The 22,424-nt window shown below is 46.0% G+C and overlaps 1 protein-coding gene across 2 annotated transcripts in view; it reads right to left on the minus strand.

Moving 5' to 3' along the window:
- The window catches only part of MAB21L3 (mab-21 like 3), a 30,263-nt gene extending 7,839 nt beyond the window's left edge, over positions 1-22,424 (minus strand). The window contains exons 1-4 of one of the 2 annotated variants that reach the window (XM_064465812.1): positions 18,004-22,424; positions 8,929-9,069; positions 6,732-6,803; positions 662-953 (exon numbers count right to left, since the gene is read on the minus strand). In XM_064465812.1, coding sequence (XP_064321882.1) covers positions 662-953; positions 6,732-6,803; positions 8,929-9,069; positions 18,004-18,051 — 553 coding nt within the window. In that variant the 5' untranslated portion in view covers positions 18,052-22,424. The remainder of the gene's footprint in view (positions 1-661; positions 954-6,731; positions 6,804-8,928; positions 9,070-18,003) is intronic. The other variant, XM_064465815.1, reaches the window with a different exon arrangement.

Below are 22,424 nucleotides of genomic sequence, written 5' to 3' on the forward strand. Positions count from 1 at the left end.
ATAGTGACAGGAAATAAACAGGCACTTTGGATTGCTCACAGAGGGATCAGCGCCACTACTGAAAGCGAACTTCCTGCGTCCAGATCTGCAGAAGAGAACTGGAGTAGCCTGGGTGCTGGGGAAAAGAGTACTTGTCCAACAGACTTTGCTTAATTAGGATTCCTTCCATGTAGTTCCCACCACCCTATGCTGGAAAGCTATGGGCAGCTGAGGTTTCCCCAGAGTATTATCTGCCTTATAAACATCTTCAAGTACTTTCTTCTCTGACTTACGCATCTTCCTTGTATCCAATTTTCCTATAATAGCTTCCTTGCTAGTCTAGATACATTGCAGCTGCTGGAGTAGAAAAAAGATTTTTCTCAACAAATTCCTAAATGTTCTGAAAATCTGTGTTGCATCTTGACTGAACTGTGAGGGTGATGTTGCTGGAGACCCTACCAAAATTCCTAAGAAAGGAGCAATATCTTGGGTATAAAGAGGCAAAGAACTACTTAATTCTATCCTCAGTGCAGGTCTACATGCATGACTGAAATGGGGTCCCTGATTTTGGAGGGGCTTGTTGCATGTCAACCAACCAAACACTTCCTGTGTGTGACAGTTTCCCTTCTGTCAACTGCAGAAGACAGCCAGTTCCCCTTATACCTGTCCCCACTAAACTCACTGGAGAGGTTACAGGAGATAATTGACTTCTCCACCAGCTCCCGGAAGATGACAAGGACTTTGGCTGGAACCAGATCTCCTTCGATGTTCACATCCGTTTCATGCCATTGCGGAAGGCTTTTTGAGAACTGCTCCACCTCTAGCCATTGATGCAGTTCCTCAGGGTCCCGCACGGAGGAGAGGAGCTTGGCTCCATGCACGGTGTAGTAACGCCAGTGCCGTACCTGGCATTCCCTGTAGCCGGTCAGGCCGCGCAGAGGGACTGTGATGAGGAATTGGCTGGGTGCCAAGACCTAGGAGAGTGCAGAGAGATTGAGAGAGGAGACCAGGGCAGATCCATGAGCCTGGAGTAAGGAGAAGAGGGTTAAGGAAGTGAAAGGTAAAACTGGGGGCTTTGGAGAAAAGGAAAAGCCATGGTATGATGGGAGCAATTGGTTACAGCCAGGACCTGTTCCATGCCTGTCTGAGGGTTACTTTGGAGGTACACAAACTAAAAGGAAATTGTCTTAGAAGGAGTCTGATGTGACAGCCATGGCCCATTGTCGTGGTTTAGCGGCAGCTCAGCCCCACACAGCCGCTCCCTCACTCCCCACCGGTAGATGGGGGAGAGAATCAGAAGGGTAACGCTCGTGGGTTGGCATAAGAACAGTTTAATAATTAAAAGAAACAACAGTAGAAATGCAATGTAAAGGAGAACAACGAGAGGCGCAAAGCCCCGGGTGGGGGGGAGGGGGAAGGGAGGGGAGAGGGGGAACGAACCGCCGGAACAAACTGCCCGCGCCGCAGCCGCACGCCGCCCGCCGACCCGACGCCGCGCCGCCTCCGCGCTGCCGCTGCAGCTGCCCCCACCTCAATATATTGGTCATGGTGTCACATGGTACGGAATGAACCTGCCATTGGCCAGTCGGGGTCAGCCGCCCCCACCATGGCCCTGCCCCTCCCAGCCCCCCCCGCCACACGGCAGAGCGCGGGAAGCTGGAAAGGTAGCTGACCCCCACAGTGAGGAGAATTAACCCTTTCTCAGCCAAAACCAGCACATTCTCCACCCCTTATTCCATACCATTTACACCATGCCCAGGTCCCATATAATGCAATACAACCATACCAACCACCACCCCTCCCCTTCCCATCCTTTAACATAATACACAGACATCATTCCCTTAGTTCATGGACCTTCCCTGTACAATGTCCATTAAAAATGTCCATTGAGTTCATCCAGTCCATGACTCAGTCTTTCCGGGTGGGAGAGATGGTGTGTGGCGTTGGGTCGCTGCATACCGAGTCAGTCATCGTTCCATCACTGCTGCACGGCTTGTTTCATAGTTGATCTTCCATGGGTTGGGAGGCTCGTACTCTGATATCATTGGTACAGCACAGAGGTGACACACAGTATTATATAGCAGTTCACATTGTGCCATGCAGTTCATTGACTGTTTTCACCCAAAATCAAATCCCCTTGAGGCACGCATCGGATTTCTCCATCCTCCCGCATCACCCGCCAAGTGTACCCAGGTCCTTGAGCACAAGCAATCCCACGAATGGGTTTGCCTTTGCCGGAGGCAGGAAGAACCCAGACTGTTTTGCCCAGCATACTTTCTGTGTGCACTACAGGGACTCTGTCCCCTTCCACAGTATGTAGGATTTCTGACTGGGCAGGGCCAGCTTGATTGGCAGATCCCCTCATGTTGACTAACCACGTGGCTTTTGCTAAATATGTATCCCTTAGTCTATCTATCACCTCTGCCACCGTTGGTGTCTCGTCATCTTTCCAGGACATCACTGCCAATGAGTTTGCATGCGAAGATGGTGCGCTCCGTACAAACTTCCGCCACATGGGTCGTGTGCACTCGGCTTCATCTGGATCTTTGGATGACCGTTGATCGTCCAGGTCACCATAAATCACCTCAAGCACAGCTAATTCCCTTAGATACTGGATGCCTTTCTCCACGGTTGTCCATTTTCCTAGGCGATATGTAACATCTTTTTTAAAGGGATACCTTTCCTTCACTCCAGACAGGAGTCGCCTCCAGAGGCTGAGGGCTTGTGTTCTTTTCCCAATTGCTTTGTCAATGCCCCCTTCCCCAGAAAGGGATCCCAATTGTTTCGCTTCTTTCCCCTCTAGTTCCAGGCTACTGGCCCCATTGTCCCAGCATCGGAGCAGCCAGGTGGCAATGTGCTCACCTGAACAACGGCTGAAATCTTTTCCCGTATCTCGCAACTCTCTCAAGGACAGGGATCGGGTGGTCTCTATTTCATTTATTACTTCTCCCTCCTCTCCCCGCGATGGCCCTGGTGCTTCATCATCCCGTTCTAGACGAGTTGACTTCTGCTTCCAATATTTCGTCTTGTGTATGGGGGCAACTGATACTGGTACGGGTTTGTTTTCTGAGCCAGCTCCAGTACTTGTCGTGGGGGTTTGAGTGGCTGCAGTGCCTGTCATCCGGGCTGGATTGTCTACAGTGCCAGTCACTTTGCATTTCAATCCAGAGCCATTCTCTTCCCCCTGGGGGCATTGAATGCTGTTGAGCAGGGCTCGGTACGCATGGGCCAGGCCCCAGCACGTTGCAGTGATCTGTGTCTCTCTGGAGTTCCCAGCGTAACAACATACTTTCTCCAAATATTCTACTAGTTTTTTAGGATTCTTCACTTGTTCGGGGGTGAAACTCCAAAACACTGGGGGTGCCCACTGCCCTAGGTATTTGCCCATGCTATCCCACATGCCCTGCCACTCGTAACTATCAAGCCTCGGGGCAGATTTCTGGGTGATCTTCTTAAGTAGCTTAGTCAAAACCAAAACAACCTGCCCAAAAACTAACAATAAGTGCATCTTAACCACCCAAGGATGTTCAAGATACATAAAGGTTGTTGTAATAGAGGCAGGGACATCACAGAACAAAGTTGCAAAGGTACTATTCTGTATTTCCTCCATGTAAAATCTCTCAGAGGAGGGGGTATAGTTGCTAATTGCCTCAACAAGGCGGTATCCAAAGTACAGTAACAGTTTCAGCAAAAACCCCAAATACCAGATAAAGCTGAAAACGAGTGTTTGTATAACAAATCTTGTAGGCAAAACATTACTAATCACAGCAGAACACAGCAGACTCAACAAACCAACACCGATCTTTAACACCAACTGCAAAAAGGACAACATGGTGCTGTGACCAGCAGCTGTTATTATCTCCAACCCTTGAGCCCCACGTTGGGCGCCAAAAAGACTCTCGTGGTTTAGCGGCAGCTCAGCCCCACACAGCCGCTCGCTCACTCCCCACCGGTAGATGGGGGAGAGAATCAGAAGGGTAACGCTCGTGGGTTGGGATAAGAACAGTTTAATAATTAAAATTAAAAGAAAACAACAGTAGAAATGCAATGTAAAGGAGAACAACGAGAGGCGCAAAGCCCCGGGGCGGGGGGGAGGGGGAAGGGAGGGGAGAGGGGGAACGAACCGCCGGAACAAACTGCCCGCGCCGCAGCCGCGCGCCGCCCGCCGCCGCGCCGCCTCCGCGCTCGCGCTGCAACTGCCCCCACCTCAATATACTGGTCATGGTGTCACATGGTATGGAATGAACCTGCCATTGGCCAGTCGGGGTCAGCCGCCCCCACCATGGCCCTGCCCCTCCCAGCCCCCCCCCGCCACGCGGCAGAGCGCGGGAAGCTGGAAAGGTAGCCGACCCCCACAGTGAGGAGAATTAACCCCTTCTCAGCCAAAACCAGCACACCCATAGAAGACGAGAGCGCACTGACTGATTTGTCACAACACTTGCAATGTTTTCCCCCATTCTTTGTTATTTCTAGTCTGCAATTATATGAGATATAATATCTAGCAGCTTCCAAGGAGCGGAAAAACATCAGAAAGCATGTGTCGAGAGCCAGAAAAGGGAAACAAAAAAAGTGCAAGTTATTACCTCAGAATTGTTACTAGAGATAAGCCTAGAGTTCAATAGTAGTAATAACTATGGCAGAAAGTGGACTTTTCTGATCTCTTTCAACGTCCACTACAGACAGTAGTAAATTAAGGCTATGGTCCATTCATTTTACAAGTGTTTCACTCTGCATGACTGTCCTTTAAGAGCCAGAGATGTGAGGCAAGTGACATGCATGAGCCTGCACAGACAGTGGTACTCTCAGAAATAAATGCAGATCTTTGCCAGCTGTCCTGTATGAACCTGCATCTCCTGCTCAGCAGAAGCCAGAAACAATGTAAGGATGGAAATAGTAACCAATGGACAACAAACCCTCAAATAGGCTTGTTTGCAAGCCAATTAATTGGTTTCACTGTGGAAATGACCATTTTCCAATAAAACCAGTGCTGAACCAGTATTTGCAAAGAGTAAATAAGGTGACGCAAATACCAAGAAACCTCATACTGGCACAGGGCGTAGCCAGACATCTCCAAACACTAGTTTGGAAGCATTTGACAATCATGGCTCCAGGAATTCAGAGAGGGCATTCAAACTCCTTCAGGCTTTTACCGTGTTGACTCAGAAGCTTCTGAACCCCACTTGTTACCAAGCCTAACTTACATAGAGGTTCATAAGGTGAAGCTGCTGCACAAGCAGGATGTGAAGTGACAGCTGTTGTGGCAAAGTGGTTATCTCAAGGTAAATGAAATGCCCTTCTCACCCTCCTGTAATAATCAAAAACACTCTGGTAGCCTTCCTGGTAGCTCAGCTGAATTAAAATATTACCGCAGAGGTGCCAGGGTCCTGAGAGCACTAACAGGCTTTGATGGCCCTAAGCAGCCTTTCTGGAGCTTCTACCCATACCTTCTGCCCATGGGCCTGGGACCCCCATTTCAGCTCAGCACCGTGCTATGTTGTAGGAGTGCTGGTCTCCAGCCATGTGACAGCTATGCCTGTACTGGGCCATAGACCTTGTTGTCCTACCTGCAGACTGCCTTCCCAGCCTGACCTCAGACCTACCTGGCTACTGTGGACTTGCCTGGCAACGAACAGACTGCATCTGACCTTGGTTACTGCCATCGGGCCTGATCCTGACCCGGACGAGTGCTCCTGGCTTGACCTCAGACCTGCCTTATCAGCACAGACTTGCCTGATGATCCAGACTCTCAGCTGTTCGCAGCTGCCCTCCCTAGGTCTGCCTCGCTCAGGGACCATGGGGCAGGCATTGCCATGTTGTTGTGCTCACCTCCTGGCTCCCTCTCCCACAGGAGGCAGCTGGTCTTCACTGCTCCCTGGGAAGATTTGAAATAAAAAAGATGGCCAGCAAGAAGCACAGAAATGGCAAAGGAAACACCAGAAGGCCCTTCTTTTGTCAAATTTAAACCACCTAAACGCAGGAGGATACTGGAAGGATGACATTTCAGACCAAGATGACCTGCACATGTCAGATTTGGTGGAGCTGAGAAATCCTGTGAGCGACTCAGGAATGAAGCGCTAGGCTTTATAAGGAAAAAAATACAATGGCTGTCATGAAGTTACTACTTATCTCACTGCCTCGGCCATATTTGCAGATAAACAACCGTTCCTTCCCGTACCAAGATGCTGACTTGTATGCCCTGGCACCCAACAGATTTTAAAGAGAAGAGCTGCAGGTGTTATGCGAGTGCCTTCACATACAAGTCACAAGGCTCCTCCATCTGGGGCTTACCAGGAAACACCAGAAATCCCAAGGCTGGAGATGGCACTGTAAAGCTGGGCAGCTGGTGTCCTCTTGGCATAAACAAATCCCAGTCCCACACCTATGCTCTGTCACACGATGGTCTTACACACCGTATGCAGACCATGGGCCGCAGCAAGTCACTGGCTTGAACAAGAGCCTCAGATTCCGGGATGTGTAACTTGCGGCCAGATCTGCTGTATTAAAAACCTGCCTGCAGTATGCTGGGCAAATTAAATACAGCCTCATTCTTGTGATCCTGGCCAGGATATCCCAGGGAGGCAGAAGCATTAGGTTAGAAATAAAATATTTACACTTTGAGCAAACATGCCGGAGAGGTTGAACTAGTCATGGGAGGATTGGTTAGGTGGGTGAAGCTGTCTGGAGAAGAGGGTGGGTGAGGAGGAAGCAGGCACTTGGACTGGCAGGCACCACGTGGCAGGAAGGCTTTGTACCTGGATGGATGGGTGGAATGGGCGCTTCCCCCGAAGCATAGCTGACCACTTGGCCAGTAAAGCTGGTTGATCCTGAGAGAATCAGAAAGGAAAAAAGAAGTACACAGCACAGAGAGAAACCATGTGCCAGGTCATACATTCACAGAGCAAAGCTGCAAGCTTCCTTTGAGCCTATTTGTTAACGGAAAATCCACCCCTCCACCACCACAATTACAGAGTTAAAAGCTTGGCAATGCTGTTGGGCAGTGCTGTACTAGTAGTTACTCTGGATGCTAACCTGCCTGTTACACCTTACTGAAGTTTCCACAGCCTTTGCATCATCCCTGCACAGTTGACAGCTGCAAAAATGGCAGGCCACAACTAAAACCAAACACTTAAAATTGTAAAAACAAAATATTCCATTTTGTCTATCTGAATTTTATGTGAGTTTTGTATTAAAGATTTTGACTTTTTGCCCCCTGGGTTACAGAAAAACAATGAATATTTAAAGTCTTTTCTTCTATATTCCCCACCCAGCCCTGCATATTTAGAAGGAAGCTTGTAGCTTCTCAACAAATCTAGACTCCTCATCATGTTAAATTAAGTCCTTTAATCAGAAGCTGAAAGTTCTGAAAAGTTCCTGTAAGTGTAATTGACGGGAAAAAAGATGTTGCAAAATTAAACACACAATAGTTAATAAATTGGTTTTCCCTTGACACAAGTCTCCTCTATGTTGAGTTATGTCAGCAGCGATATTAAAGATTCTATTTTTTTTGGAAGCAGAACAGCCAAAGCAAAAAAAAAAAATAATTATTAACCCAGTTTTTCTGCCCCATACCTACAGGACAGTTACTCAGGCCCTCCTAGTGTGACTACCACAGATTTATAGCACCGGGTTCAGTTAAGTATGAATAACAAATCTGCTACTTTTAAAGAAAATAAATTTTGGGTATTCCTTTTAAGCAGAGGTTGTTCAGATCAGCCTACCATAATACCAAATTACTGCTCAGAATAGATTGCCTTGGTTTTGTTCTGCTTTGTTCTCCAGAACAGCAGTTTTACCCTGACCCTGGTCTTGTCAGGGTCTTATTAGCTTAGGGTGCTTATTAGCCAAGCAGGTTTGTTCCAGCGTGAGAGGTGGATAGCAGACTATGACACTAAGGAACAACGGACCAGGATTTGGCACCGTTTTACGTCACCGCAGTCGTTCCTACTGGCAAGGCCACATGCCCTGGGATATGTGAAATTCCAGAAAAGTTATAAACCTACATGTTTTTGTCCCCAGAGCAATAGCCACATTTCAGACTGGATGAGTATATTCTGCCTCCACCTCCATATCCTTTCAGCAGCTTGATACACACAGAGTTCTCCCCTTCCGATCCCAGGCAGCTGCAAAAGTTGCCTCATGCTTTTACATGTTTGGTGTGTTTTGATCTGTAACTGGCTGCCTTCTAGTGTAAGGGTTGACATAGCTAGAGTAGGTAAACTACTTCAGATGAAGAAGATAATTTTCATTCTGAAGTTGCCATTGCTATGATAGTTTCTTATTTCCTTACTCTAGCTGTTCTTGTGTTAAGTAGTCACAGGAAATACCCAGTCTTCTCCTGTCACAGCTGGGATAGAACATTATTATTTTCATATTTGATGGTCTAAAATGGGGAGGCATTTAACCTCTCCCACCAATAAGCACATTTCTTCCCAGACAAAAAGAAGTTCCAATCTGTGACCAATAAAAAACATATTTTTCTGAAGGAGCTTTCTAATGTTCATAGCGGAAGAAGGATTTTGGATTTTTTTTTTTCTTTTTTTTAGTGAGTTGACAGGTTTTCCACCTGTGAAAAATATGAGTCATAGCTCATGAAGGCATGAGCATTTTTTTCTTCTTATGTTACTGCTGTACAAGTTTTCCTTTCTGTCTCCTGAAGAGCTTTGGCTTCTGCTTACAGATTGACAGGTCTGGCAATAGACTTTCTCTGTAAAAGCAGCAGCTGTAAAAAGAGGCTCTGCGTGATTTACTTGGCCCTCTCTGATGCTCCTCTTGTTGTAAGATGTCCACGAGCAGGTCCCTACTACATAGTCAGTTACTAGAACTTCCACAGTGCATCGTCTGTGGTGGTTTGGGTGGGGTACCTGTCCACACAGACACTTATACAATGAAAAAATCACTTACTGACTGCCCACAAGCTGCCAGGGAGTATACTAGAGGTCTTGTTCATACCTTAATATTCTCATTGTGAATGCCAGAGTTGGAGATAGCCTGGAATCGTGCGGCCTTATAGCTGATTTCCACAGTCAGTTGCTGGATGATTTTCTGCACCTCCTCCACTGCTTTGGAAACCAGATAATGTCGCTGTTCCACCTGTCAGTTCCAGGACAGACGGTTCATGTTACAGGTAACTGCAGTCTTTGTCTCCAGTGGAAAACAGATAATTGACTTAAAGCATCCTGAAACATTTGTGCCTGGGTTGCGCTGGGAATAAAACTTATTGTTCCCTGAAAATTACAACCAACTTGCCATGAAGCAGAGCTCTTGCTTGTGAACACTGAAGGGCCAATACTCAAGACTGCCATGGATTAATTGATATTTCCACACCAATACCAACGATGGAAGGGGAGGAGTTCATTTCATGGATACATTTCCTATCAACCAGCTACAGTCTCATTCTTTACCCATTTTGACGCTGAATACCCAGTTATTCCGCTGCATATACTTGCCATTCTCAGAGCCAGGATATGTTTCATTCAAAGAGCTGACAAGACTTCAAGAATTAAGGATACCCTGTGCAATAGCATTTAGATGCCTACATAATACGTTGAAAATATCCATACTGTCTTCATATCTGAAGTACAGATGAAAGTCCATTCCTAGATGGAAAGAACGTATCTTTCCACAGGTAGTCCCACTGGGGACTAGATGTTTCTGTGACTTGATGGATAGTCCTTCAATTCAAGCAGCAGTAGCATAATTATTTATTAAAAATTATTTCAGTGGAAGGCCTGAGTCTTGGAAGGACTAAGATGAAGTATGGACGACTCAGAAAAATACAGATGAACCCGAAGCTCCACATACTACTAAAAACGAACAGAGCATAAGGGAATGGTCAAAATCTGAACAAGAACATCTAACAGGAGGAACATGGAGGAACCATGTTAGTAAAGGACATTTAAATATTTCCCAAATCCTTACATATTTACCAAAGCGAAGAAGAGATTCAGATACTATTAATGACATTCAGTAAATATTCTTCATTACTTATCCAGAATTACCTATGGAACATGAGATATGAAGACCATTTACTGTGCTTTTTTGCATCTAATGCTTTATCTCATTTGGTTGAAATTCTTGCTTTAATTTAAGTTTTTTCTTTTTTCTCATCATATTCTACTAAATCTCACTGTTTGGAGGCAAGAACAAAATTCAAAACCAGATATGAGGTTTGAAAGGACTACATCAGAAAATGAAAACCCACCTGAAGCTAGAACTAAAACTCCAGCTGGGCTATTTGCAGGCATGAAACAAGAGTGTTTAGAACATTAGCAGCTAGCTAAAATGAATGATCAAGTTACAGCCTTTTGTTATTATCAAAGACCAAAGCAAAAGGAAGCAAAAGCTTAAAGAAGAAATTTTTTACAATGAGGGTGGTGAGACACTGGAACAGGTTGCCCAGAGAAGTTATAGAATAGAATAATAGAATCATTAAGATTGGAAAAGACCTCTAAGATATCAAGTCCAAGCACCAACCCAACACCACCATGCCTCCTAAACCATGCCCTGATGTGCCACATCTACAGGTTTTTTTGGACATCTCCAGGGATGGTGACTCCACCACCCCTCTGGGCAGCCTGTTCCAATGCCTGGCAACACTTTCAGTGAAGAAGTTTTTCCTGATATCCAATCTAAACCTCTACTGATGCAAATTGAGGCCATTTCCTCTCATCCTATCACTAGTAACTTGGGAGAATAACCAACACCCACCTCACTACAACCTCCTTTCAGGTAGTTGTAGAGAGCAATAAGGTCTCCCCTCAGCCTCCTCTTCTCCAGGTGAAGCAACTCCAGTTCCCTCAGCTGCTCCTCATACGACTTGTGTTCTAGACCCTTCACCAGCTTCGTTGCCCTTCTCTGGACACGCTCCAGCACCTCCACGTCTTTCTCACAGGGAGGGGCTCAAAACTGAACACAGTATTCAAAGAGTGGCCTCACCAGTGCTGAGTACAGGGCGATGATCACTTCCTTACTCCTGCTGGCCACACTATGCCTGGTACAAGCCAGGATGCTGTTGGCCTCCTTGGCCACCTGGGCACGCTGCTGGCTCCTGTTTAACTGTCTGTTGACCAACATCCCCAGGTCCTTTTCTACCAGGCAGCTCTCCAGCCACTCTTCGCCAAGTCTGATCCAGCCTGTCCAGGTCCCTCTGCAGAGCCTTCCTACCCTCGAGCAGATCAACACTCCTGCAAAACTTTGTGTTATCTGCAAACTTACTGAGGGTGCACTCAACCCCCTCATCCAGATCATCGATAAAGATATTAAACAAGGCTGGGCCCAAAACTGAGCCCTGGGGAACACTGCTTGTGCCTGGCCACCAACTGGATTTACCTCCATTCACCACAACTCCTTGGGCTCAGCCATCCAGCCAGTTTTTCGCCCAGCAAAGAGTACCTCTGTCCAAGCCAGGAGTAGTCAGTTTCTCCAGGAGGGTGCTGTGGGAGACAGTGTCAAACACTTTACTAAAGTGCAGGTAGACAACATCCACAGCCCTTCCCTCATTCACTAAGCAGGTCACCTTGTCATAGAAGGAGATCAGGTTGGTCATGCAGGACTTGACTTTCATAAACGCATGCTGGCTGGGCCTGAACCCTGATTGTCCCGCACACACCTGGTGAGCACACTCAAGACAAACTGCTCCCTAATCTTCCTCAGTACCGAGGTCAGGCTGACTGACCTGTAGCTCCCCAGATCCTCTCTATGGCCCTTCTTGTAAAGGGGCATCACGTTGGCAAGCCTCCAGTCATCTGGGACCTCCCCTGTTAACCAGGACTGCTGATAAACAATGTAGAGTGGTTTGGTGAGCACTTCAGCCAGCTCCCTCAGTATTCTCAGGTGGATCCCGTCTGGTCCCATAGACTTGTGAGCATCCAGCTGGCTCAGCAGGTCATAAACTACTTCCTCCTGGATTACGGAGGGTTTGTTCTGCAGTCCATCTCTGCCTTCCAGCTCAGGAGGCTGAATAACCTGGGGATTCCAAAAGTCGTGAACTCCTTTTTTTTTCTGAGCCCCAGCAAAAGCTCCCTGTTCAGCCAGGCCAGTCATCTTCCCCACCAGTTCGTCTTATGGCATGTGGGGACAACCTGCTCCTGCACCTTGAAGATTTCCTTCTTGAAGAATGCCCAGCCTTCCTGGACTCCTTTGCCTTTCAGGACTGCCTCCCAAGGGACTCTCCCAACCAGTGTCCTGAACAGGCCAAAGTCTGCCCTCCAGAAGTACATGGCACTGGTTTCGCTGAAGCCCCCCCTTCTTACTTTGCCAAGAATGGAGAACTCTATCATATCATGGTCGCTAAGCCCAAGATGGCCACCAACCACCACATCTCCCACCAGTCCTTCTTTGTTTGTAAACAAAAAGTGTGGATGACCCATTGCTGGAAGTGTTCAAAGTCAGATTGGATGGAGGCTTGAGCAAACTGATCCAGTGAAAGATGTCCCTGCCCATGGCAAGGGGGTTGGACTAGGTGATCTTTAAAGGTCCCTTCCAACCCAAACTATTTTGTGATTCTATTCTAAGACTCCTGTGCCCTGCCTGCTTAGCATCTGCTGCAGCATCTAAGCAATGCTCCTCTCCCTTTCAGAAAATACCACTGACAAGCACTTCATTAAAAGTCCATTTGGACACCTTTATGTCAAATGTTGAACTGTCAGACAAAACACTCAAGTGTGTTGAAATGTGTCCCAAGACCTGGGAGGTGACAAATAGCTGCACTTCTTCACAACAATGGACCATACAATGCATTAAAAAGGACTAGTGCTTGCCTAAGATCAGTTAACCAATGAAGAGCAATCGACTAACACTGAACTTGAAGATAAGCAGAGTTTGAATACCTCCCCCCCCAACTAAGTTAACAGTAGTTTTACTAAGTCTGAATAGTTTTTGCAAGCAGAAAATATATCAGACAGCAGTATCATATTCCCTTTGCTGGGCTCTCATCTACCCTTGACATAGAATCATAGAATGTTTTGAGTTGGAAGGGACCCACAAGGATCATCGAGTCTAACTCCTGTCCCTGCACCGGACAACCCCCAGATTCACACCATGTGTCTGAGGGTGTTATCCAAGTGCTTCCTGAATGCTGTCAGGCTTGGCGCCATGACTGCCTCCCTGGGGAACCTGTTCCAGCGCTCCACCACCCTCTGGGGTAAGAACCTTTTCCTAATATCCAACCTAAACCTCCCCTGGCGCATCTTCCTGCCATTCCCTTGGGTCCTGTCACTCATCACCAGAGAGAAGAGATCAGCACCTGCCCCTCCTCCTCCCCTTGTGAGGAAGCTGCAGACCACAACGAGATCTCCCCTCAGTCTCCTCTTTTCCAGGCTGAACAAACCAAGTGCCTTTAGCCACTCCTCATATGGCTTTCCCTCTAAACCCTTCACCAACTTCATGGCCCTCCTCTGGACAGTCTCTAGTAGCTTTATATCCTTAATGTGCTGTGGCGCTCCAAACTGCACAAGCACTTGAGGTGAGGCCGCACCAGTGCAGAGCAGAGCGGGACAATCACCTCCCTGGACCAGCCAGCAGTGCAGGGCTTGATGCACCCCAGGTCACGGCTGGCCCTCTTGGCTGCCAGGGCACACTGTTGGCTCATGTTCAACCTGCCGTCAACCAGAACCCCCAGGTCCCTCTCTGCGGGGCCACTCTCCAGCCTCTTGTTCCCCAGCCTGTATGTACACCCAGGGTTGCCGTGCCCCAGGTGCAAAATCCAGCACTTGCCCTTGTTAAACTTCATATGGTTGGTGACTGCCCAGCTCTCTAGTTTGTCTAGATCTCTCTGCAGGGCCTCTTTGCAGAGTATCAACTGCTCCTCCCAATTTTGTGTCATCAGCAAATTTAATTAGTATTCCTTCTAGTCCTGCATCTAAGTAATTTATGAAGACATTAAAGAGTACTGGCCCTAAGAGGGACCCCTGCAGAATCCCACTAGTGACTGGCCACCAGCCCCATTTACTACAACCCTTTGAGCCCGACCCTTCAGGCAATTGCTCACCCACTGCATTACGTGTTTATCCAGCTGTACGCTGGACATTTTGCCCAGAAGGATACTGTGAGAGACAGTATCGAAAGCTTTACTGAAATCCAGAAAGATTATATCGACTGGCTTCCCTTGGTCAGATAGGTGTGTAACCTCATCATAGAAGGAAATTAAGTTTGTTAAGCAGGACTTTCCCTTCATGAACCCATGCTGGCTGGGTCCAATGACTGTGCTGTCTTTCAGGTGTTTTTCAATAACTCCCAGAATAGTCGTCTCCATAATTTTGCCAGGCACAGAAGTGAGGCTGACAGGCATGTAGTAGGGTCATCCCTGTTTCCCTTCTTAAAGACTGGGACAACGTTTGTCAGCTTCTAGTCAATTGGGACCTCCCAGATTCCCAAGAGCACTGAAGAGTCATTGTCTCGCTATGACATCAGCCAGCTCTTTAAGTACCCTCAGATGAATCTCATCAGGCCCCATCGACATATAGGGATCTAGCTGGTGCAGCAAGTCCTGCACAAGTTCGGGGTTGAATAGGAGTTTATAATTCCCACAGTCATGGCTCTCTAGCCTTGGGCTCTAGGGGTCCATCATCGGTGTTGAAGACCAAGGTGAAGAAAGCATTAAATGTCTCTGCCTTGTCTATGCCCCTGTTTGTGAGGTGACACAATTGTCATCAAGTAATAGGCCAATGCTATTTCTGGCTTGCCTTTTGCCATTAATGTGTTTTAAAAAGCCCTTTTTATTGTCCCTCACAGTACCAACCAGCTTCAACTCTAATTGACCTCTGGCCACACAAATTTCCTCCCTACAGTGGCAAACAGCATCTCCGTAGTCCTCCCATGTTGCCTGACCTTGCTTCCACTGGCTATATACTTTCTTTTTTTGCCTTATTTCTAGAAGATCAACCAAGCCGGCCTTCTGCCTCAGCTGCTTGACTTCCTACACTTTTGGATTGCCTGCTCCTGTGCTCTTAGGAGGTGGTACTTAATAGGTGACCAGCACAGATGGACCCCAGCACCTTCAAAAGCTTTTCCCCAGAGGATCTTACTAAGTAGTTCCCTGAGCAACCTGAATTCTGTTCTCCTCATACCCAGAGTTGAGGTCTTGCTGGCAGTTTTCCTCCTGTCACCATAGATTTTACACTTGTCTGCTTCATGGTCTCTTTAGCCAAGGCAGCCACCAATCGCCACTTCTCCCACTAGACCCTCTCTATTAATAAGCAACAAATAGAGGGAGGCACCTTTCCTGGTTGGTTCCCTTAGTACCTGTACCAAGAAGTTATCATCCAGATTGTTTAGGAATCTTCTGGACCTGTTTGTACCAGCAGTGCCATATTCCCAGTTGACATCTGGCAAGTTCAAGTCCTTCCGTGAGGACAAGGGCAGATGACTCAGGGGCATCCCTTAGTTCCTTAAAGAATAACTCATCAATGTCATCATTCTGGCTGGGTGGCCTATATTAGACTCACATGACAACACCCGTTTTATTGGTCTGTCCTTTGATCCTTACCCAGAGGCTCTCAACTGTGCCATCACCAACTGCAAGCTCCATGCATTATTGCTCCTCCACTACATACAATGCTAACCCCCCTCACCTGCCCTGCCTATCCCTCCTGATCCTGAATCTTTGTTAACAACACATAGTTCCTTATGTTTATATGATACCCTTTAATTTCCCCAATAATTTACCCTCCTCCTCATTCCAATTCATCCTTGTTCTCTGAGACCAGTTTTAGCTAGCTTACATGTACTTTTTTTTTTTAAAGAAAATTTATACTGAAGAATTTTAGTCCACGTTCATTTTCACCTCCTCATCTCAGCTTTCATTTATGGCACTTCTCCATCTGTAGCTATAGCTATTTTCTCTGCCATGTTTTTGCTTATCCAAAACTCCTCAGAGCACTCCAATAAATTTGACTTGCTCAACAAGACACCTAATGGTTTTTCCAACAAGCAAATGGTATGAGTGGTTAAGATGTCCACCTGTGAGAGCTTTTAGACACAAACCCCAGACTACTACTGTTGAAAGTACAATCACTGTGGGTCAGCTCAAACAGAGGTCTAAGAATGCCCCTGTACGCATTGCTTATGCTATGTTCTCTCTAAGGGGCACCTACTAGAAACACCTTCTGCCATCTCCAGTATCCTGAGAGAATCCTTCCAACCCAGCCTGGCCCCATTTAATTGTGCCTTCATCATCTACTGGCTACGCTATAGCAGTTGTCATGAAATCTTTAAGACAGCATAGACTCTCAAAAACCCTATAAAGGTATCACAAAACACCTCTTTCTACATGTACTCCTTATCACTGGGGCAGGGATAAAAGATTAAAGGGAATGTGCTAACTTGTGAATTACAATTAGCTCCTAATCATGCTATTGGAAGATATAACCTTCATATAGAAGGGAGGGCATAAAAATCAGAAGACAGAACATGAGTGAGTGAACGCAGCTTCTGAAGAGCCAAGGCATTTATCTCACATGTCTTTAGCACCAGCATGGACATGTGAGAAGAGACAGAATAAGTTCCTTGTTGGACAGCCACTTCTACCACCTACCGGCATTCCCCTTACCAGGTCTTAACTTTGGAAATCATGCCAAAACAAATGCACAAAACCAGAACAACATGTCAATTAAGGTTTTATTATGGAGGAAGGAAATGAGACTGAGATTTACTGGGGATTGTTAAGAACATTTAGGTTTGTTCTTATTTACCCAGTCACACCCACTCCATATGCACTTGAGTTCTTCCTTTGCTGAGTGGCTTAAGGAAGAAGTCTTTGGTATCATAGACATTCATTGCACCAGGTGGTTGACCTATTTTCAAACACAGGCAGCATTTTACCAGCAGAACTGTGGCTGCCTGAAGGTTAGGCAGCCTCACTTGCGCAGGAGATTCAGGAGCAAGCAGAAACAAGGAATCTATCAGAGCTAGAGGGCTGCTCGAAAACAGACTTTCAGTAGAACCTAAAACATTGGCAACTATGAGCCTCACTTAACTACACTCTCTTTCTGTTCCCTGTACCTATGGCAGTCATATGAGCATCTTCCTGTGCATGGCTTCCCTCTGTTCCCTCCTTTGTAGCCCCACTTTATAAATCTTCAAAGAAGTGTTCACTATTATAGCTCACTGAACAGATTCTGATGGAATGATTTTTCCAGTGCACAACACTGTGTGGCTGAAAATGAAAATTCTAACAGAAATACACCTACTTGTCACCAAAATATTTCCATAGAGAAAACAAACGTTTCTTACCAGCCCCTCCATGGTACTAGAATATTTCATCCTTTACAAAAAAAGAACACCTTACAGTTTTCCATTTTGAAATATTTTTTGCTTTGGTGTCTTGCATTTTGTTGGGAAAGCAGACTATAAAATAGAAACTAGCTAAGTACTGTGATGAAACATGTCAGCTTTAAAAAATGTTATGGCTCACTTAGAGTCACTTCTAATAAACAGTATTACTTCATTTCATAACGGGGAAAAAAAATCAAATGCTGGAATATCATAAAATAGAACACGTGGTTCCAGCCTGCATGTGTTAATGAGGCATGTTATTTTAATCATGGTATATAGAGATGTATCCTTAGCTTAGGTGACAGACCGATGGGTGAAGTGTAACAATATATGTCTGTCTCTCTAGTTCCTACATGCATCTTTCTTAGAGGCAGCCCCTGGTATGGTTTTGGTCTTGTTTCTGTCAAGCCAAGACCACTGGACAAGGAGAGAGGCAAGGACCTGTCCTTAGATTAAATGCTGGCGATTATAGCTAGTCTCACACCTGGAATCCCAGATTGAGAGCAAAAATTCAGAATATCTGAAGAAGAAGAGGACAAGCACCTTGAAAAAGTAGGCTACCAGCTGAGATCCCTGATAACATTCTGCAACAGAAACCTAGAAATCTCATTAGAAATACAGTTCTCATGGAACTTCACCCAGTCTTGTTTCAGAAATGAAGACAGCAGGCAAGTAACTAACTGTCAAGTTTGGCACCCTTCAGAATCAACACCTAGTGTGGGAGACAGAAAATCTGGACAGATAAAGCCTTACCTTGCTCTGGATGTAGATTTCTACATCTTCATCTGTGAATGGTTTCATGGCAAGATGGTCTTCGCTGCTCTCTAAAGTGTGAATTCACTCTTCACTTGCCCACCTGCCTCTGGAAGTAGAGGGACCCTCAGAGCAAGCTGCTCAGAGCCTTCTTGCCCTGTGAAGCTCAGATCACCTAATTCTTCTGTAGATGAATAAGAAGAGAGAGAAGCAAGGAAATATGCCTACTTAAAAAAATATTATTTTCTGGTCTGAGTAACAATGGTGACATCCAGCTGCTTTGGAAAACTAGCTCCAATTATTGTTTTCTAAGTTCAATCATTATTATTCATCTTGTTACTTTTAACTGGTGGGTCTTGCATGCAGGCACACACAAAAATATCCCAGCTACTGCTCTGTCTCAGGGCAGATCTGGAAGTGCCTTTCAGATTGCACTGCAGATTCAGTATGCTCGTGCACAGCATTATTATTCTGTGTGCCACAAGTACTTCCCTGCTTCACTAAACCATTTGTTAAACACTCTCAGCTATCCCTTGTTGACTTCAATCCACCCACGTTCCGTCTGAAACTGCATGGGTATTTTTACACCCAGATCATTCATTTAGGTTGCAGTCTGCAGCCTCTGCTCCTCTCCCCTCCCCTCTCCTTATATTGCCCCTCTCTCTCCTGCTGTATTGACAGTAAATATCCTGCAGCCTGTCCCCTCCTGTAGTTTGCTTTGCTTTCTTTACAGTAAACAGACAGAAAGCTGTCTCTCGTTTTCTGCCAGCAGCTCAGCTAACAACCCCATATGGATAATTCAGAGGGAAAAACAATTGATCAGGCCTCATTGATCCAGCGAGGGTTGGTGACTTTTAGAAAAAAGGGTACATCAGCACATGGAAGGGAGTGAGAGTATAGAGATGAGACCTCATGCTGCTAAGTGTCCCTTATTAAGGAATGCACACTCCACTTTTGAGTAAAATCATTATTTCCTCCTGGAAACTGAACTTTGACATCCCTTGGCTGATTTATTACTTCTACAGCAGCTGGCAAAAGGTAGCACTTGGGTAGGCACTGGGTGCTATCTCAGGGCAGGCACCGTTGTTGCTAGTTATCCTTCATGTTGTTCCTTATTAACGGCCAAATACTAAGTACGTTAATGGAGTACCAATACCTCCAGGACATCCGATTCCCCAGAATCTACAAATCAAACCTTTCTCTGTGCCTCCCAGGCATCTGCCTTCATCTTTTTGCTGAGGGACTTGGGGACTTCTTCATAAAGATGTGTAGGCATTTACTTCCCAAACCAGCTTCCATGGGAGCTGAGAACTGGAAAAGATAAGCCCCCTAATTTTTAGGGAACCATACCTCATGCTGGCTCACTTCAAGACTTACTGGCTGTCTTTCAGCATATGCGAGCTCTGCTGGGGAAGTCAGACAACAGGCAGGATCTGAAAGAAGGTGAGTGGAACAACACGTTAGCAAGGACTCACAGGGGCAGGTTGGATGGGAGTAAGTCCAAGCAGGGTGTGTAACAGAGGAGAACGAGCCTTTTAAATGGTGAGATTCTGTTAGAAGTGTGTTTCTAAAACATTAACTCCCTTGTGCCCCCTCAGGCAGCTAGCTGTACATACAGAAGACGACTTCCTTAACACTACCATACATTAATACCCAGAAACTCATATGTGTGTTAGGAAGCAAGGGGAGATTAAGGATCTCACTGTCATGCACCTGTAAGGTCTCTCCTCATGACAGCTGTCCAGAGTCACAGGTGCTGGCAGACAGATGAAGAATGTGGTTTTGGTCATTTTTCTTGTATACAGTAACACACCTTATATTTATAACCCGTTTTGTACTGGCAAACACTTCTCCAAGAGGGTCTAAATGTCCCTGGCTCCTCTCCTCATGGTGAGGGAAGGTGGCATAAAGTCTTGGACAAGAACTGTCTTTTTGGTTTATGTTCAAGCATATTTAAGTTCAAGCCCAAGTTTCTGCAGAAGTCCAAGGATCTGAGCAATAGTTCCGGCCTTCTCCTGCCATCAGGAGCGAATAAATAACTCTCCTTTACCATCACTGTTAAGGAGGTACGAGGGGAGATGCTGAGGCAAAAGCAACAAGAAACCCAGTATCAAATGCAACATCAAGCACAGGTCTTTCTCAACTCTGAAAACTTCTTGCTCCAGCTGTAAGAATTTGCTGCTTCATAATTTCCTTGGACTTCAATGAATCCGAAGAAAGAAAGAAAGAAGGAAGAGCAGTTACAAGAATTGGATGCAGGAGATCATAGCAGACAGACAACTTGCACCAAGTGCCTATGGATTTTATTATGCTACTTACAGGATGAGAAGAGTGCTATCTGACGGACAGAAAATACTGCAACCAATAAAGGCCCTTACACCAACAGCAAAATACAGTACAGTTTAGAGTAGCCACAGGCCCTTCTGTAAAGGGAAAAGCAGCATGGTGGTATGGGAGACAGCAGCCAGTCTTGACCTCACTAAGAAAAACAGACATCTCAAGGACTCTCATTTGTTATGTGAGGACCAGACAGCACAGAGCACAGGAGGAAAGTAGGGGCAGATAGTCAGGTGTGAGGAGGGAATATTACCATGGGAAAAACCTGCATCAGACGGGAAAAATACAGAGAAAGGGAGTGCAGAGAAAGAAACATCTGCAGAGAAAAAAGAGGACATAGACTCAAAGTGGGAAGAATCCAGGCTCCTCCAGTGACATCTGTTGAACTGATGCAGTGTTGTTGCAGTGAAACTTTCATCCATCTTCAGCCAACAGTCATGGCTTTTGCAGCTCACCCCATTCAAAGCTCAGGATTTCTCCCTTGCCTTTTTTTTTTTTCTCCAATTAACCACCCAAACTACAAAAGCAAACCCATGCTCCTGGCTGGTCCTTCTCAGGGAGCATCTATCCTCACAGTGCTTGTATAGGAAAGTAAGTTTACAAACGGAGAAAACCAAAGCTGGACCCAAGCTCCAAAGGCCAATAAACACGATCTCCTGAGAAAACACTTCCTCTGAACCTACAACTTAATATGCCCCAGGCACACCAGCAAGAGGGAGTGAAGAAAGGCTATTTCTTGTTCCTCACTCTTTGAGAAACACAGAAGGAAAGAACACCCCTCTTGTCACTTAGACTCACCTCCTTTCTCCAGGATCAGGCATATCTTGTTCCTTGAAGGAGAATGTTTGCTAACTGTTGCTTTTTGAGCAGCTTACGCGCCACTAACACTCCCTGAGCAGGGGAGGCCATGGCCTGCCACAGAAATGTGCCTTCACAAAGAATCAGCTGAGGCCATGTGTTCTCATCCAGCTCCCCCAAGTGTCAGCCTGACGGCCAAGCCAGCCACGGACTAGACAGATGGGAAAACCTCACAACTGCTCCATGGAGATACAAAGCACCCTGCTGAAGCCAGGCAATGACATGAAGACAGAAACAGAAAAGGCCTCTTCAGTTCTAGTTAGCTCACAATCCATCAGATATCATGGATCTGAGACCTCTAAAGAGCTTTTGAGCTTTGTTAATTTAACAAAGTAAATTCCCCAAGAATACTTGTTTCTAAGAAGATTCCCATCTGTGCTGAGAATGGCTACCCTTCTGACACCTCCAAATCCCTGTCTTTTCTCTTGATTTTTGAAAGAGGCTTAAGCCCCCATTGGGGTCTGAGCATATTTCTGACAGGGAGGCTCACCCTCAGTGAGTTCTTGCTGAGGGCACTGCAACCTTCCTTGCCTCTTTTGCATCCCTTGGGAGGTTATCAGCATCACTTACATAGCTATCTGACCACAGACAGTCCCCCAGATTCTGCCTGATGAGCATCCATTGGTTTATCCAGCTGTTCCCAAGCATTTTCAAGCCACGCTTCAATATCTTGGTCTTCTCAAGTCGTAGTTCCCTGCCTGCTGATCCGCATAAGTTCATCTGAAATGATTCAGCTATATTACATCCCCCCGTTTATTTTATTTCAGTGCCCACCTCATAGCACCTTTTAAAGGAGTTCAGTTTGTGGCTACTTTCCTTTGTACCTGTGCCTTCATCTGTCTATCAGTAGTCTTCTAAGAGGATTTAGGGATTTCCTAGTATCTGCAAAGATACTGAATCTACAATATATCATCATCATTCATGCCTTTGGCAATATCTGGAACTAAATATGATTGTGGATCTGTGAAACCCACATAAAAGTATTCCATGACTGTATATCTTGAATGGTATTAGACTGGCTCTTGTATCTTCTGAAGCTGCCAATTACTAATGCTTTCCATGCTTCTCTGGCTTTCCTTTCCTCACTCTTCAGTCTCAGAGATATGACAAATAAATTTGAAATCTACAACTGAAAATCATCTGAACTGTGAATGGTACAATAAAAAAAAATCACCAACATCTTGTAAATAAGAGCAGTAGTATTAACTCTATGGGGAAGTCCAATA

Source organism: Phalacrocorax carbo, chromosome 1, assembly GCF_963921805.1.
Source record: "Phalacrocorax carbo chromosome 1, bPhaCar2.1, whole genome shotgun sequence".
In the NCBI taxonomy this organism is placed as follows: domain Eukaryota; kingdom Metazoa; phylum Chordata; class Aves; order Suliformes; family Phalacrocoracidae; genus Phalacrocorax; species Phalacrocorax carbo.